This window comes from Odocoileus virginianus, chromosome 14, assembly GCF_023699985.2.
Source record: "Odocoileus virginianus isolate 20LAN1187 ecotype Illinois chromosome 14, Ovbor_1.2, whole genome shotgun sequence".
In the NCBI taxonomy this organism is placed as follows: domain Eukaryota; kingdom Metazoa; phylum Chordata; class Mammalia; order Artiodactyla; family Cervidae; genus Odocoileus; species Odocoileus virginianus.
The window spans coordinates 37,951,167-37,969,544 of NC_069687.1; the positions used below are offsets into that span (position 1 = coordinate 37,951,167).

Consider the following 18,378-nt stretch of genomic DNA (forward strand, 5'->3'; position numbering starts at 1 on the left):
AAGTCCCCCCAAACAGACCAGGTGAAGCAGGTGAAGTTGGTGGCAAGTGGTCCAAGTGGAGGCCAGAATACTTAACAAGAAGGTACAGAGAACACAGAGGTCTGATATGTGAAGTGATTACATCCGGACTTCTTTCTTAGGATCATAAGTAAAGGTCTAGCCCTCATGGTGGTCAGAAGTTGGCTTCTGTTCTTAAACTGGCTGAATGCTTTGATGCACAATCCACTACTCAGTTTTGGTTAGAACCTTTCTGGAGTTACATGAAAGTTGAGAGGAAAGCTGTGAATATAAGAGATTAAAAAGTGAAACAGAAGACGAGGACTAAAGGAAGGAGAATCAGTCAGCTTTTAAAAGGTGGAAAAGTGTCTGTCTTTACTGAGAAGTTAAACTGCAGCATAAGAGATTTTAGTTACATGTCACAAATACTTTCCTGATATCGAAGAATTAGATAATAGATGGGCCTTTCAGAGTAGAATGAATATTTTGAGTTTCCTTTAAACATGGAGTGTTCTTACTTGTCTAGAATGAGCTGAAATCAATCAGTTGATGGCTATGACATGCCAGGCATGTTGAAAGAGCTGGGAATATGGCATGAACAAGACAAACAAAATCCCTCCCATATGAAACTTACATTCTAGTAGGGGCCACAGAGAGGAGATAAATAAACCATCAAACAAATATAGGAGATCATTTTATATATAGAGGAAATGAACAGGATGGTATGGTGGGTGGGTAATGGGAGCAGGCTACTGTAGTTAGGGTGATGGGGAAAGCACCTGTAGCATTTAAGTTGGGACCTCAAGGATGGGAAGAAAGAAAGGGGGCTTCAGGATTCTGGGCCAAGGGAACAGCACATATAAAGACACTGCTGGGATGGGATTCAGTGTGCTCGAGGAGAATGAAGGAGGCCTCTGGTCTTGGGGTGTGGTGAGTGAGGTGAAGTGTGATCTGAGATGATGTTGGAAAGGTAGGTCAGGGCTGGATGATGTGGGTCCTGTCTTCTTGGTCTTGTTACAGAATTCAGATTGTCTTGCAGATGAGGTAAAGTCTGATTTAGGACTGTTTTGGAAAAACTCCACTCTTGCTCGTGTTTCTGATGCTTCCTGTTACCAAATGTGTGGGGATTTTCCCCACCCCAGGCAATTCTCCGGCACCAACTGGGCACCCCACAGTTTCACACTGTCTACTTGGAGGTAGCGTCACATCTCACAGGTTATGGGCTCAGGCCCATAGCACTGCCCTCATCTCTTGGATGCCAGTTGCAAGTCTAGGTTGTTACTACCTATGCTTCTGACAGATGGGCTGTAAATGAGAGGTTACCAGCCCCTCTCCTTGGGTTTGATTGATTTGCTAGAGCTGCTCACAGAACTCAGGAAAACAGTTTCCTACCTGTTAACCAGTTTATTATAAAGGATATGATAAAGGATGGGATGAAAATCCTGTTGGGAGAGGTGAGCAGGGCAGGTGGGAAAGGGTGTGGAGCTTCAGTGCTCTCTTGGGCCCCAGTCCTGGCGTTCCCAGAACCCTGTATTTTGGTGATTTTTGTGGAGGCTTCATAAGTAGGTATTTATTCCATTTCCAGCCTCTGTTCCCTCTCTGGAGAACAGATTCTGTCTTTTAAATGGTGGGATCTTTTGTTATTTCTTGATTCAGGATAACTTGGCCCAGTCCTCTTTTCTTTCTTTTTCCTTTCTTTCTCTCTCTCTCTCTTCCTTCCTCCTTCCTTCTTTGTTTCTCTTTTCCTTCCTTTCCAGTGATTGGGCTTTGGTGTGTGGAGTGGAATGGTGCCTTGGTGCCCAGTAGCATCTTATTCCCTCTGGTCCCTCTTTGTCTCCTTCCTGTAAATCCCACCTGCTCCTTAAACAAAGCATTCCCATTGAGATTGATAAATGAGATCTCTAAAACTCTGCCCAGAGGTCACTGGAGCACAATTCCACTAGCCTATTCTTCTTGAAGAGGCACAGGAAGTGGGCGTGATGGGAGGGTGGGAATTTATAAACTTCACTGTATCTGTGGGTGTCTCTGTCTCTCTCTCTCTTTTTTTTTTTAAGCAGGAACAAGGAGTTGCCTTCAATTGACTGAGAAGTATAATAGGGACTTTTCTCTGGAAGGCCCATTCCAGGCTAGAGAAAACATTGTTCTTAGCTTGTTTCTTAGAACGAGGAGACTCTTGTTTCTGAGGAATTCTTTGATTTCCTTGGCTCCAGTCCTGCCTTGGTTAGGGGGACTATTTACATTAGTCTGGATTTCAGGTACAGTTCATTCACAGTGGATCAAAGTTAGGCACTTGGTCCCCTCTCTTCTTTGTAGAAGCATTTGAGCTAAAAATAGGATTAGATGCTTCACAAAGTTGTACCCATCTTTGAAACTTATTTTGATGTTTTATGAGCATAAAGAAATATTACTCTGGGGATTCTATTAGAAGTAGCTTTGATATGGTGGGAAAGAACCTGTCAGTCTTTAACATTCCCAATAGTGCTAATGCTGTATATAGCTTTCACAGTGAGATGCTGGGTATCACACTGTTTTACTGAAGTTGTTTTAAACTTTACTTTTTTTTTTTTTTTTAAGATTTATTTAATTTTGACTGTTTTGAGTCTTTGTTGCTCTGCATGAGCTTTCTTTAGTTGTGAGCTGGGGCTGTTTCTCTTTGCGGTGTGTGGGCTTCTCACTGCAGCGGCTTCTCTTGTTGCAGAGCATGGGCCCTAGGGCTCGTGGGCTTCAGTAGTTGTGGCTCAAGGGCTTGGTTATTCCTTGGCATGTGGAATTTTCCTGGACTAGGGATTGAACCTGTGTCTCCTGCGTTGGCAGGTGGATTCTTAACCACTAGACCAGGGGAGCCCTATTTTAAACTTTTTAAAAACAGTGGTGGTCCAGTTAAAGGGTAGTCTGTCCACTCGGTACATTTTTTGAGGACTGAATACCACCACCAGCACCACCGGGTGTAAGAGTGAATGCTAAGTGTGATACCTGGCCCTGAGAGTTACTAGCTGATGATTTTACATAATCAGTGGATCATGAACTTCATTTAAAACATGCGGGTTCTATTTTCTCTCCTAGATTCTGATAGTTGGTGGTGGTGTTGCTGGGCTGGCTTCTGCAGGTGCAGCCAAGTCCATGGGTGCCATTGTTCGGGGATTTGACACAAGGTGGGTGCTGTACTAATGATTGCTGTTGAGTTAAAAACATTTTGCTTCAGGTGAATTTTATGTTTTCTTAGAATTTATAAACTGAAGTAGTACATTGAAACTGTTGTATGACTTCTTTCCATTTAAAAATATTTCCACTTTTTCACAGTTTACTCAAAGTAAAAATGTATTACTTAGTGGGAAAAAAATTTAAGGACCCAAACCCAGTACAGCAGAGATTATTTAAAAAAAAAAGAAAACAACTCATACTCAGACTTGTATTTTCACACAGATTAGCAATGGGACCAGATTAGCAGGGTTTGCTAATTTCTCTCCTGACTTTCTAACATGTTTCTCCACTGTGTTTTATTTCTGCTTGAAATGTGTTTAGGCACTAGGTAGGGCTTGAGAAAAGGTGTTGAGTTTGAAGAAGGGGAGTAGTATGGGCAACATCTTGGAGAGCAATAGGGGGAGTGAAGGGTGAGGGGGGTTGAGAGGCATGCTGTGTGTTGAAGGGTGGAAGCAGGTGAAGGTGATTGGACAGCAGTAGAGCCCCCACATGAAAGTACCTGATTATGTCCATTGCATATTTCTTTAAAGCTGACACATCACCATTTTCCTAGAATTTCTTTAAAAGAGTAGTTTGATTAAAGTTGCTCTTCATTTCGGGCTACTGTATAGCACAGGGAGCTCAGCTTGGGGTTCTGTGATGACCTAGAGGGGTGGGATGTGGGGGGAGTGGGGAGGGAGGTCCAAGAGGGAGGGAGTTCACGTCACTCTACAGCAGAAACTGACAACCCTGTAAAGCAATTATACGCCAATAAAAATACATGGAAAAAAACGTTCATTTCAGAACACACTTTGTTGTTGTTGTTTAGTCACTAAGTCACGTTTGACTCTTTTGCAATCCTATGAACTGTAGCCTGCCAGGCACCTTCTGTCCATGGAATTTCCCAGGCAAGAATACTGGAGTGGGTTGCCCTTGCCTCCTCCAGGGGATCTTCTTGGACCAGGGATTGAACCCTCGTTTGCAGCTTGGCAGGTGGATTCTTTACCACGGAGCCACCTGGGAAGCCCTGTCACTTAAAGTGTAAGAAAATGGATTATTGGGACTTACCTGTGGTCCGGTGGTTAAGACTCCACGCTTCCACTGCAGGGGGCTTGGGTTTGATCCCTATTGGGGAATTAAGATCCTGCATGCTGCTCGGCCAAAAATAATTCAAAAGATAGTGTATTATATCTCCGAATGAAAATCCAGGGGAAGGACTCCCTTTTCACACTAGAGGCAGCAGCTCATCACTCATCAGTGCTATCCGGGGCCAGGGTCTTTCTGTCTCTCCTCTCTGCTGTCCTCAGCTTTGGCTGAGGTATGAGAGTCCTTGTTCAAGCTGGCAGAAATGGAGAGAAGCTCATGTTGACCCATGCCTTACCTTTTCTGCCCTGCCTTCTACATCCTACCTCTGTGTCCTCTCCCTGACCGTGGCGGTTGCCATGGGGCTGATGGGCTTAGACCACTACTGTTTCCCAAACTTCCCCGATAAGAATGACCTGCAGCTCTTGCTAAAAATAGAGATTCTGGTCCCTCTGCTGGAGATTGTAATTTCAGTGGGTCTGGAGAGGAGCTTGGCAATTTGAATTTTTAACAAGTACTTGGAGTGATTGTTGTCATTAGGGAGATTGGGATTCACTGTAGTGGGCTGGATGTGGTGGGTTAAACCATACTGTCCACCACAGAGCTGAGAGCTTTGTTGGCTCTGGTTTTCCAGCTAGTACATAGAATTTGGCTAGTGTTTATTTATTTTTAACCTGAATGTATTTTTACATAAGTTAATTGTGTTGGTTCTTCACATGTTACCATTTATGCCATTTATAGATTGCTTTTCTTAAACACAGTTTAGTGAGGACTAGGGGCACTTTCACTTTTCACTTTCCTGCATTGGAGAAGGAAATGGCAACCCACTCCAGTGTTCTTGCCTGGAGAATCCCAGGGACGGCGGAGCCTGATGGGCTGCCATCTATGGGGTTGCACAGAGTCAGCCAGGACTGAAGTGACTTAGCAGAAGCAGCAGGGGCAAAAATCACTTTGTAACAATATTTCTAAGTTAAAAGGGTCCTTTATGTGGTCAAAGTCCCCATAAGTCAGAACGTTTACAAGTGATTTGACTGATGTCAAATCTGAATGTTGGTCAGATCTCACTTCATCGTTGACAGTGGGACCTCTGTCAAGAAACAAAATTGATGACTGGAGTTGGCAGTAGTGAAATTCCTTTTGTGACTTAACTAATTTAGTTAACTAAGTTAGTAGAAGTTCCTATAGTTTTTTTTTTTTTTTTCCAGGAAAAAAATATCATAAAAGTGTTACCTGTCTTTAGAAAAAAATGGAAACAGTCTGGTCAGAGATCTCAAAAGAAGAGGTGTCCACTTTTGAATTTATAGTTTTCTTAACAATGTGTATATATATGATCTTTTTTTCTTAACATTTTATTTTGTATTAGAGTATAGTCTATTAATAATATGTTAGTATCAAGTGGATAGCAAAGGGATTCAGCCATAGGTATACATGTATCCATTCTCCCCAGACACCCCTCCCATCCAGGTTGCCACATAACATTGAGCAGAGTTCCCTGTGCTATACGGTAGGACCTTGTTGGTGATCCATTTTAAATATAGCAGTGTGTACATGTCTACCCCAAACTCCCTAATTACCCCTTCCCCCCATCCTCCCCCCTGCAACCATAAGTTTGTTCTCTTGAGTCTGTGAATCTGTTTCTGTTTTGTAAATAAGTTCTGTAAATGATGATCTTAATTTCTGTATTAATGACCTGAAATAACTGCTGCTTCCCCTTCAATAATCACCAGGGCCGCAGCTTTGGAGCAGTTTAAGTCTTTGGGTGCTGAGCCCTTGGAGGTGGATTTGAAGGAATCTGGTGAGGGACAAGGAGGATACGCAAAGGAGATGTCCAAAGAGTTCATTGAGGCCGAAATGAAGCTCTTTGCTCAGCAGTGTAAGGAAGTGGACATCCTTATCAGCACAGCTCTTATTCCAGGTGTGTAATTACATCAGGGGTTATTGGTAAAGCACCTTTGTGAGCGATATTTCAAAATGAGAGTGAGTTTAACATCAGGATTCAAGTAAAGACTGATTGGCTTCTAGAAAATAAGAAAGCACATGAAAGGCAGAAAAGACAAAATCACTTTGGCCCCTGGAGAAAAATGGTCATTCATGATGTGATATATTTTCTTCAGTTTTTTTTCTGTATATTTTTATCTGTGTTCACAGATTATGTACAATATTGGATTTATAAGCAGTTTCCTCTGTGTACACCCTTGAAAAATTGGTTTTTAATTTACTTCTGTTCTCTTTGTTAAGATACTACATTCCTATTATAGGAAATCCAAACAGTACTAAAAAATATGAAGGAAAAAACTGTAGATTGAAAGTTCCACCAGAGATGACCATTATTAATGTCTTGATGATTGTTTTTCTATACATGAGAGGGAAAGAAAGAGAGGGGGCTTTGTGTGTATGTATTTATGGAATTTACAGTATATATTTTTTACTAAAGGATATGATACTTTGTCACTTTCTAATTACTTCCTTTGAAGTGTTTGGTCTTTGCACCCAAATTGTGAGCTCTTTGATGGAAGGAATCACTTAAGTCCTTTACAGTATCTTCTTCTAAAGAATGTTTTTCACACAATAGACGATTGATATCAAAGCAGCTAGCATATATCAGTAGTAAATAGTACACAGTAGCTTGATCTAGCAAGATTTGGGAATGAAGACTTCTTTTTTATTCCTACTTCCCCTCCTGTCCTTTCCTTCTGTTGTTGAACAATGAATACCAAGCTGACTCTAATTTTTTTCCCTTTCCAAAAGAAAGTGAGCCAGATAATGAGATTACAGGTTCAGGTTACTTGTGTTTGAACCTGCTAAAGGAGCCTTGCTTTCTCTAGGGGACTATGGAGGATTAGGGGAAGCTGCTGTGTCATGAGGTTATGGGAAGTGGGAAGTTCTCTTCTGGTACTCCTCCCCCTGCCCCTGCCGAATCTGGCTGATATATGCCTAACAGCGTCCTATCTAGGAGCTTGTGGGGGAAATGGTGCCTCCCAGGCCGTCCGTTATGTCCTCTGTTTACCCACACGGAACCTGACAGGTGAGCTGCTCTCCAGGCACCTCCATGCCCCTGGAGCTGGCCAGATGAAGCAGACAGGGGCAGGTGATCTGGGCTCAGCCCCTAGAGGAATCTGTGTGTGGAAATGAGACTGGGGTTGGTTACTGGAGATAGGTGCAGACCAGACGAGACAGGAGCTCCGGCTGCTGTTTGTGAAATCTGCTAGCAACAGTAGGACTCACGGACAAGCCGTGGCAGGGCAGCACTTTAGGGTGCATCCTCTCCTTCTGTGGCGGTGGCTGCTGGCTCAGCCGTTAGGGTGCATCCTCTCCTTCTGTGGCGGTGGCTGCTGGCTCAGCCGTCACGCAGTTGGTTTTGAAGGAGGTGAGGTAGCCTTTGCTGTAGCCGCCGTCTGACCTTTGAGAGGTTAGCAGAGGAGTTAGGAGCTGCTTAGATATAACGAGTGGCCAGTAGAGGGTGCTAAAGCATTTACTCATGAAATTAAAATGAGGAGGCTTTGAAGCTTGTAGTTTCAGTGAAGCCATATTCTTTATAAAGAACTGAGGATAATTTGGGCATAGCGTATAGAATTATCGTTATTATTTTTAAAAATTTTCGTTGGAGTATGGTTGCTTTACAATGTTGTGTTAGTTTCTGCCGCACAGCATAGAATTATTATTGATTGTAAAGCTTGAAGTAAGTGATAGAACTCAAGACTTCTTGTATAAAACACATTTGGACTTTCCGGGCCTACCCCCTCATAGGGTTTTTTTTTTTTAACCTAACAAAGGGGCATATGAAGAGGTGACTTGACTTTAACCTCTCATTTTTTTTTTTTTTAATAAATATCAATAGTTAATAGTAAGTATACTTTAGCAACAGGTCAAATTATATGATAGTGTAATATAATATACACTATACTATACAAAAAGAAGTTGTTGAAGAAGTTTTATGAGTCTGTCTTGCTGAGCCTTCCCTGTTTTCAGTCTTTTCTGAAGCAACCTGCTCAGAGCACTTTAAACCTGCACAATGTCCTTGACCAGTGCCATTGACCTGAGCTTGCACTCATAAGGCTGATCTGAAAAGGACTTTTCTGTTACCTTTTTGGTAAGCCCTCCAAAACAGAAAAGCTAATTCAAATATTATAAGGAAGATGGTCTTTCTAAAGATCTTTCATATCCCTAGGGGACTGAAACTTGAAATTATGAGCATTAACAAAAAAAAATATTGAAGCGGTTATATAAAGGTCCACGCGCCCTTTGAAAAACAGTGTCCTTGGCATTGTACCCTTATTGATGTTTGTCCTGAGCCTTTGCGTGGATCACCTGACGGTGTGTGTCTCGTTCCTGAAAGACTGCTGGAGCACAAGTTGTTCTGAAGTTTTCCTTGAGTGGATCCAAAGGGGATTAAGTCAAATGTCATAAGTTCCCTAAGTAGCAATTCCTTAGACAGAGATCCTCACGGCTGTGCTGAAGACCTGGCCAGGATAAGAACATTAAGAGAGGAACATGGGCAGTTAGCTTGCTTCAGGCAGCAATCATGTAGAGTGGGTAAATTTTCATTCCTCCTCGGCACATTAGTCAGTGGGCTTGGACACACAATAACATTGTACTCAGGAGGATTGTAGGTAGAATGAGATGTTTCTATAGCCATCTGCTTATTATGCTGCCTGCTTTTTTTTTTTTTTAGTTTATTTTTAATTGCTTTACAATGAAAATTGCTTTAATTGTAATTAAATATAATTGCTTTACAATATAGGTTTCATTTCTGGCATACATCAACATGAATTAGCCACAGGCACACATATGTCCACTCCCTCTTGAATCTCCCTCCCAGCCCCCACTCTCTCCCAGCCCTCTAGGTTGTTAGCGAGCCTCGGTTTGAGTGCTCTGATTGATAACGGCAGATTTTCATTGGCTATCTGCTTTACATATGGTAGTGCATATGCTTCCACGCCACTGTCTCCATTCGTCTCTCCCTCTGCTTCCTCCCCTTCACCCATGTCCATGGTCTGTTCTCTGTGTCTGCATCTCCACTGCTGCCCTGTGAATAGATGATCAGTACTGTCTTTCTAAATTCCATGTTGTGCTGTGCCTAGCTGCTCAGTCGTGTCCGACTCTGCGACCGCATGGATTGACTGTATCCTGCCAGGCTCTTCTGTCCATGAGGTTTCTCCAGGCAAGAATACTGGAGTGGGTTGTCATGCCCTCCTCTAGGGGATCCCAACCCAGGGATCGAACCCAGGTCTCTTGCATTGCAGGTGGATTCTTTACCATCTGAGCCCTCAGGGAAGCCCAAGAATACTGGAGTGGGCAGCCTATCCCTTCTCCATGTGAACTTCCCGACTCAGGAATCAACCTTGGTCTCCTGAATTGGCAGGCAGATTCTTTATCAGCTGAGCTTCCAGGGAAGCCCTTATGTTCCATATATATGTGTTAATATACGGTATTTGTTTTTCTATTTCTGACTTCACTTTGAAGTTCATCCACCTCATTAGAACTGACTCAAATGCATTCCTTTTTATGGCTAAGTAGCATTTCATTGTATTTATGTACCACAGCTTCTTTATCTATTCATCTGCCAATGGAATCTGGTTTATGCTGTCTGGTATCTTATACTATCCCCTAGATCCTCTCAGTTGGGTTGGGCGATGGATGAGGGCTAGCATTTAACTTAATGGCAGGTAGCTTCAAGAGAGGGCCTAGTGGAGAGTGTCAGTTTGTGGTTCTGTACCCACCAGGGAGTGCTTCCAACCTTTTGTGACCTTTAGGGTCATCATTAAAAAGTATCTAGAGAGACTCTTCATAGACCTGGAATGTTTAATCAGGAAGAGACTGAATCAGATTGAAAATCTGATTGGTAAGTTAGGACGGGTGAGGAGGAATCGCAGTGGTTTAGCACTGACTGTGTTTAAGCAGATTTTGCCTGAATTCCTGAGACACTTAGGAGTGCCATGGGGCACACAGTAAATCCACCCTGATGGAAACAGTCTTCTCTATTTAGGACCTTTCCTGATGGCCACCTGCTTACAAAGCATGAGCATCGTAGGGTCATTTGCATTCCCGTTCTCCCCTTCCCCACCTCAGGTCCTCCATCATTTTGTAATGGCACCGGAAAGCCTGGGATTTTGTTTAATAAGGACAGTAACTTGGACTGCTCGTGTTCCCAGCATTGTTAGATAAAGGCATCTAAAGTCATCCGGGTTGGAGCACATCCCCGCTCTCTCCACCCCCACCCTTTCCCTGTGCTCTCAATTTTTCACCCCTTGTAAAGTGTTTGTTGCCTTCCAGTTTCTAGTCCCAGTTTAGCTTGGGGCCTCATGTTAAACTAATTTCACGCTCCCTGGGCCTGATTTCAGTCATGCTGGCTGCTGTGATCTGCACCAAGAGGCCAAAGACTTTCAGGCTTTGAACATGCTGTTCCTTCTCTTGGGAATGCTGTCCCTGCCCTTCTCTGCCTTTTGAAGTCCTACTGAGCTCGGTGGTTACTCCATAGTTTCTGCTGTCCCCTATTCTGTAGTAAACACTCTTTTTCCCCCCCATATTTGTTGCATTTGCCTGTGGCTCGAACGCCAGCAGTGCTCAGCTCACTGCCCTGCGGCTGCCCCGTCTCCCTGCGCCGCCTGGCTTGTCTCTGCCACGGACAGTACCGCGGAGCCCCGTATGCAGCGGTAGCAGGTGTCCTGAGCTAGTGTGGGTTCCTTCTCTGTTCGCAGTTGGTGCAGCCTCTTTCATTTTACTGGTGCTCTCCAAGGAAAGATAGAATACCCTTGGGTAGGAATACTACAGAGGCTAGTCTTAAACAAGAAAGGAAGCTGGCTTTCTTACATTTTTGAAACTAGGGCTCTTGCCATATTTGCAATTCGAGGTGATTAGCTAGGCCTCTCAGAAGATAGACTCAGGAAGCAGTGGGATGATCTGTTCAGGAGTTAGAAGTATCCTGTCAGCCAGGAGGGGGGCTATTCATTGCTTGACTATAAATTATAATGGCTTAGGCCATATATGCTTGGACCTTTTTTAGGCACAATGAAGATTAGGGTAACAGTACTTTTTATTTTGGGGCTCCCCCAGGGGCTCAGTGGCAAAGAATCTGCCTGCAAAGGACCTTTGTGGTAGTTTTGCATGACTGGGGAATTGGGAGGGGATGTTCTCCCTTGATATGCAAGGGCCTTACACGTACGAGACCAAACCTGAGGGCTCTCACAGTCTCCTGGAAAATCAACACTGGTTCTCCGTCAGATCTCCATCTGTCTGTTGGAATCCATCTTTCATGTAGAGTAGAAATATAGTACAAAAGAGTAATTTTCAACAGTAATTTTCAAACTTGCTCTTTTAGGCAGGAGAATAATTGATTCAGCAATATACTCCTCATTTATGAAATTCCACAAAGATATTATTGTTTCAATGACTACTCAAGGTTATTCTCTAAAGTAAAGCTTTATTTTTCAGATTTATTCTTTTCGTTCTGTAAGCATTATGGTCCAATAGGACAGAACTGTACAGATCAGTGATTTCCAACTTTTTTGAAGAATGGTTTAATTTTCTTTTATTGACTAACCTGACTCATGTACCATCCTCCCCTCCAATAAATACATTGTATGATTGTATGGAATTTTGTAATATTACTTGTATGAAGTTTCATTTGTTTTGAGAATTTTGAAGGACAGAGAGAAATACTTAAATATTGCAACATCAAGGGTTGGTAACCACAGGCTGTCTACACACCTCTTTATAACTTTCAACACAGCAGGACAACTTGTCATCAAGAAGAAGATGCCAAAGTTGTGAAGTTTTCCATCACCATGTGTCAGTCTTGACTGTTTAGAGTATGTTTGAGTGCATTTAGTGAGAGACTGGGCCAAATTTAACAGATATCCTGTTAGAAAGATTTATGGCATGGAATATTCTGGTTTGGTCTATTGTTTCTCCCAAAGTGTGTTGCAAGATTGGGAAGCATCGTGTTCCCCTCCCTGGCAGTCCTTGAGATGAAAAGAACTGGGAGACCGATGCTCCTCTGGTGAGGAGGACCCAGTAGAGTTAGAGCTGCAACCAGCACCTTCCACCTTGTGCATTTCTGTTCTTCCTTCCTTCCTGTGTCTCGGTATTAGTTAGGGTGGTCTAGCTGCCTAACAAATTCACCCCAGAGCTCAGACATTATAGACATTTATCCTGCTCAGTTAACAGTAATAGGGTGGTTGACACATCGGAAGGCAGCTCTCCCTGCAGTCCCCTGGGATTCAAGTACGACAATATCACCATCATGGTGATGAGGCTCTGAAACTCACTTAGGATACTGTCTCTGTTCTACTGACTAGTAGCCAAAGGCCATGGAGGGGTGTGCACGGGATGCCCAGAAGTGGCACATGCCACCTCTGTTAACATTTCTCTTGCTAAAGACCTGGTCATGTGGTCAGACCTAACTGTGAAGGAAGCTGGGAATTGTAGTCTAACAGTGCCCGCAGGAATAAGAGAACATTGTGGTAGTTTGCTTAGGCTGCCATACAAAAGCTCACAGACTGGGGTTGTGGGGAGGAGTGGTGGTGTTGCTTAAACGATAGAAATTTATTTTCTTACTGTCTGGAGCCTAGAAGTCCAAGATCAGGGTGTCTGCAGGTTTGGTTTCTTCTGAGGCTTCTTTCTTGGGCTTGCAGAGAGCCTCTTCTCCTGTGTCTTCATATAGTCTTGGTGTCTTTTTGTGTGTGTGTGTCCTCATTTTCTCTTGTTTTGAGGATACCAGTCGTATTGGACTGGAGCCCACCCTGATGGCCTCATTTAATGTAATCATCTCTTTAAACATTCTACGTCCAAATATAGTCATATTCTGAGTTACTGTGGGTTAGGGCTTCAACATATGAATTTTTCTGGGGACACAATTCAGCCCATAGCAAATGTGGATTTTGGTGAGGAGCTAAAAGCTTCTTTCCTCTTCCCTTGTACTGTGTGTGTGCTCAGTCACTTCTGCTGTGTCTGACTCTTTGCGACGCTATGGACCGTAGCCCATCAGACTCCTCTGCGCATGGAATTTTCCTGGCAAGAGTACTGAAGTGGGGTGCCATTTCCTTTTCCAGGGGATCTTCCTGACCCAGGGATCTAACCTGCATCTCCTGCATTGCAGACGGATTCTTTACCAGTGAGTCACTGGGGACACGTCCCTTATAACTGCTTATGCTTAATCCATTCATTGGTGATCAGATCATGGATTTAGAACCAGACAGTAGATTCGCATTCTAGTTCTACTACTTAACAGCTGATGTGTCTCTCTTAACCTCAGATTCCTCATCTCTGAAAAGGAGGTAAACATTTTCGTCTTGCAGAGCTGTTTTGAGGACTTGTTAAGGGAAAAAGCCCAGCGTAGGGCCTGGCACGTAGAGTATTAGCATAATCTCCTTTCTTCCATTGGTGATGCTTGTCTTGCAGATGGTACCCAGACTGAACAGCTCGTTGAATTTTGCAGTAGAAAGTCTGGACATTCTTGAGCATTTCGTGGTATGTCAGAGTCTCTGAAATCTTCAAGCTTATGGACATAACTCATGAAGTTACGAAACCATTGCCTTTAGATGGCAATCTAGCATGGATTTCACTGTGGAAAACCATGACTTAACTTGCTTTTCATCTGACTTTTCTGAAGATACTTGTTTCGTTAAGGCTTTTTCGTCAATCTCATTCTAAGTTTTCTGACATGGAAAAGAAAATAAACAGTATTATTTCTATTAAAAAATAACTTTCTAATTGTTTTATGATTAAGTGTATAATAAATATTCATTAATCTTTTTAGAGATTTTGGTAGCTAATGTACACCTAAATGAGCTTCCCAGGTGGTGCTTGTGGTAAAGAACCTGCCTGCCAGTGCAGGAGACATTCATCCCTGGGTGGGAAAGATCTCCTGGAGAAGGGAATGGCAACCCACTCCAGTACTCTTTCCTGGAGAATTCCGTAGACAGAGGAGTCGGGCAGGCTACAGTTCATGGGATTGCAAAGAGTTGGACATGACTATGTGACTAACTATTGCTTAATGAAATATATATTTACATGTATGTTCTATATGTTTCCTTTTTATGTTACCATTTTAAGTTTGGTAGGTTGTTTTCCTTTTCTTGAGAGTTCCCATAGATTATGATTCCATGGTAAAGCCTTGATTAATTTTAATTTTTAATCTATACAGAATTTTATAGCTGTAACAGGTAAATTATTAAGATAATCCTGGAAAAATTTTTATAAATGTGTTCTCTAATTATTGGGTAAAGGCTTGTTTTTAGGTTTCTTCTTTAAATAAATCTTTAGGGGTTTCTCTAATCTACTAAAATATGCTGTTGACTTGTCATTTTTGCTAGGTATTACATCTAGAAATATCTTGAGGCATCCAATTCATAAAAGCCAAATTTTTGCCAGCCTGACTTTCTCTCTGGTTCCTTATACAAATAATTAATTAGGCAGAGAACATTTTTGTCTAGGTCCAAGAATAGCAGTGACATGTAACGTACTCTACTTGACTATTTAAGCTTAGGTCAGGATCATTCCATACTCCCTGGTAGCTCAGATGGTAAAAACTCTGCCTGCAATGTGGGAGACGCTGATGGGTCAGGAAGATCCCCTGGAGGAGGGCATGGCAACCCACTCCAGTGTTCTTGCCTGGAGAATCCCGTGGTAGAGGAGCCTGGAGGGCTATAGTCCATGCGGTTACAGAGAGTTGGACACGACTGAGCGACTAGCACACTCACTCTCAGGATCTCTTTCTGTTCACAAACACAGCGATCTGTAGCCTCTCCAGTGATAATAGAGCTGGGGGGGGGGGGGGGGGGGGGGGTTGGATCTGTTGTGTTGCTCTGTCTTCCGTACTTGGCAGAATCAGAGACTCATTAGATAAGTGGATCAAAAATGTTCAGCAGTTTTCTGCGACATCCAATCTATTACATAACCAATGATCTCTTTTTCCTTTATGTATACATATATTTGTATAAAAGGCCTTTTGTCCTGATCTGTAACATTTTTACATTTTAAGACTCAATATTTGAACCCCACCTATGATTTTGAAATTCCAAAAGAGCCTTTGGTGTGTATAAGTTAGAATGCCTTTGGCTGCCAGAAGCAGACCTTCCAGCACAATCTGCCTTAAACCAGAAAGGAAATTTGTTGGGTCTTGTAACTGAAAAAACTGGGCTTCCTTTGTGGCTCAGCTGGTAAAGAATCAGCCTGCAATGTGGGAGATCTCAGTTCTATTCCTGGGTTGGGAAGATCCCCTGGAGAAAGGAAAGGCTACCCACTCCAGTATTCTGGCCTGGAGACTTCCACTGACTATAGCCCATGGGGTCATAAAGAGTTGGACATGACTGAGTGACTTTCACTTGTCACTTGTAATGGAAAAAAGCCCAGTTGTAAGTGGAGAGGTGTGCTTCTGGGAACCCTGCTGGGCTCCTTCGTCCTCTCAGCGCGGCCCCTTCTGGTTGGTTTCGTCCTCGGTGGCAGAGGCAGAAGCAGCTTCGGGCCTCAGTGCGCACAGCACATCACTCCACCAGAGGACAAGGCAAGCTGGGTCTGATGACTCCATTTTGAACAGCAGGGAAACTTCTTTTTCAGAAGCCCTTAGCGCACTTTCCCTCATTCTTATTTACTTTGATTCGGTAATGTCTTCACTTTTTAAAAAATTTATTTTTACTTATTTATCTGGGTTTTAGTTGGAGCATGTTGGATCTAGTTCCCTGATGGGGGATCGAACCTGTGCCCCCTGCATTGGGAACTCAGAGTCTTAGCCACCAAAACAGTCCCAACACCACCACTTTTGAACTAATCAGTGTAGGCTGGGCCCCTCAGCTTACACCGAGATTTCTGAACAGGTCATCAATAAGTTATCCTTGGGCCAGCCAGGCCTGCCTTTGGAGTAGTTTCAGGTCATTTCTCCTTAAAGCTCATGGACTATGTTGAGAAAATGAACGTCAGTCTAGTGACTAGAGGATGCTGGATAAACACCAGTGCTCAATGTAAAATTGTGTTCTTGAATGATACTCCTTAATGCATAAGTACTACAGTTCAGAACATCTTTACATGCTCTGTTTTGCATGTAGTCCACATAGTAGTGTGTTACATTAAAATTATCCTTGTGTTTATAGTACTTGTTCACAAGAAATCTATTTTGGCTTGGATAAATATATTTAATAATTTATATTATTAATCTCTTTGTTACTATATTGTTAAACATGCTATGTTCTTGTTAAAGCAAAAAGTTTTTCTTGAGCCTGCTTAATTTGATGCCTTACAGGCCAGGAAGTTAGGAATTTCCCCATCTGATTAAATGCCATTGAATAATTCCAGTAAGTAATGCTAAATGTTGTTTGGAATTATTATAAAACTTTGTGGTAAACCTTTTTCATCTTGGTGTCTTGTTGTTTGTAATATTTTTAGTGGTTTCCTCTGAATTTTCTTTTTTTTTTTTTGGTGTTATTAAAGTTGTCTGTGAGGGCTTGATTCTTTTTCCGCTAAGACAGAATCTAAAAATTCATTATTTCAGATGATCATGTTAGATCTGATTTACTCAGAGAGGGATGACATTTTGTAGAACTTTCCAGGAAAGCTTTAGCCGTTGGTTTTAGTTTAAGCTAAGTCTCTCTATTTGAATTTAGTGTTGTAGAGGCCAATGGTACTTTCTTTTGCCACATAGCAGTAAGTTGTTAAAGCTATTTTTAGAAACCCAGGTGGCGCCAGTGCAGGACCTTAAGAGACATGGGTTTGATCCCTGGGTTAGGAAGATCCCCTGGAAGAGGGCACGGGTACCCACTCCAGTATTCTTGCCTGGAAAATCCATGGACAGAGGAGCCTGGAGGGCTACAGTCCATAACGCTGCAAAGAGTCGGACACAAGCAACTTAGCATGCAATCTTTTCTAGAAGTTTTTGAATTTGCCTCTTTAACAAATGCATCTTGGTATTTGTTTAATAAGAAAACACAAGAGTATGAAAAGCTACTATTAATTCAGTCACATTTCAGAATAAATATGTGTAACGCACTGCCATATAGGCACACATCAAGAAACAGTGCACATATGTGAGGCGTTTTTTCAGCCTGCAGTCAGTTCTGCGTGCACACAGAGGTTCAAGAATACCTTGTATTAATCTATGGCACCTCTGTCTGTTGTTATTGTTTAGTCACTAAGTTGTTCTGACTCTTTTGTGACCCCATGGACTGTAGCCCACCAGACTTCTCCGTCCATGGAATTTCCCAGGCAAGAATACTAGAGTGGGTTGTCATTTCCTTCTCCAGGGGATCTTCCTGATCCAGGGATTGAACCCCTGTCTCCTGCATTGGCAGGCAGGTTCATTACCCCTGAGCTACCAGGGAAGCCCATGGCACCTGTACTTACCCCAAATAATGGCCATCCAGTTAGGAAACTCTGTAATTAAAATTTTTAGATGAGTGTTATAAATATCTCAGTCATTCTCCTAATAAAAATGTTCCCTAATCTTTGAATGCAACCTCCTTCAGTCCTAAACTGTTAGACCTCAGAGCTATAAGTACAGCTTTCCTTCCCCATTTAGCCTGTACATGGTAGGCACTAGAATGGGTATTACTTGCGTCAGTGAATAGATGAATACTTGAATGATGACCATGAGTGCATGATGTCCTACGACTGTCTTGGCAAAAGTATGGAAGTAAACTCCCAACTGGGAGGGAACTGAGTAATCTTACCAGGAACTTAATGTCCATGCACCAGAAGGAACCACGGAATAGCTCATGAAGTTGGACATCTTTCCAGACCTCTACCCACAGTTTGTCTTCTGTCAGAAAATAGGTTAATATGTTTTTCTCCTTGTTGACTTTTTTCAATCATAGTGATTCTTTTCTTGGTGGGTGGTGGTTTGAAGAGATGTAAGTTTTGATCTTTTTGTGTTTCTCATCTTCTGCAAATAAATGATAAAATCAACAGAAATGAGCAGTCCAAAGGGGACAGCCCAAGTGTGCCTCTAAAAAACCCCTCGTGTCTGCCTCCTTTTATTAACCTTTCTGCCTCCTCATACAGTCCTGTCCTGAAACACCTGATATGCTCATCTGATCTTTTATCCATGTGTCTAGGATCTGTCACTGGGGTATCATGGGACATCTCTGAATGTTGGATTTATTCTTTTCTATGTTATGTAACGGAGAAGGC

At 42.5% G+C, this 18,378-nt stretch overlaps 1 protein-coding gene across 4 annotated transcripts in view; it reads left to right on the top strand.

Annotated features, from left to right (window-relative positions):
• NNT (nicotinamide nucleotide transhydrogenase) overlaps positions 1–18,378 on the top strand; it is an 89,024-nt gene that overhangs the window by 19,530 nt on the left and 51,116 nt on the right. For all 4 annotated transcript variants that reach the window (XM_020885741.2, XM_020885740.2, XM_020885738.2 and 1 more), the window contains exons 6-7: positions 3,061–3,149; positions 5,988–6,175. In XM_020885741.2, coding sequence (XP_020741400.1) covers positions 3,061–3,149; positions 5,988–6,175 — 277 coding nt within the window. The remainder of the gene's footprint in view (positions 1–3,060; positions 3,150–5,987; positions 6,176–18,378) is intronic.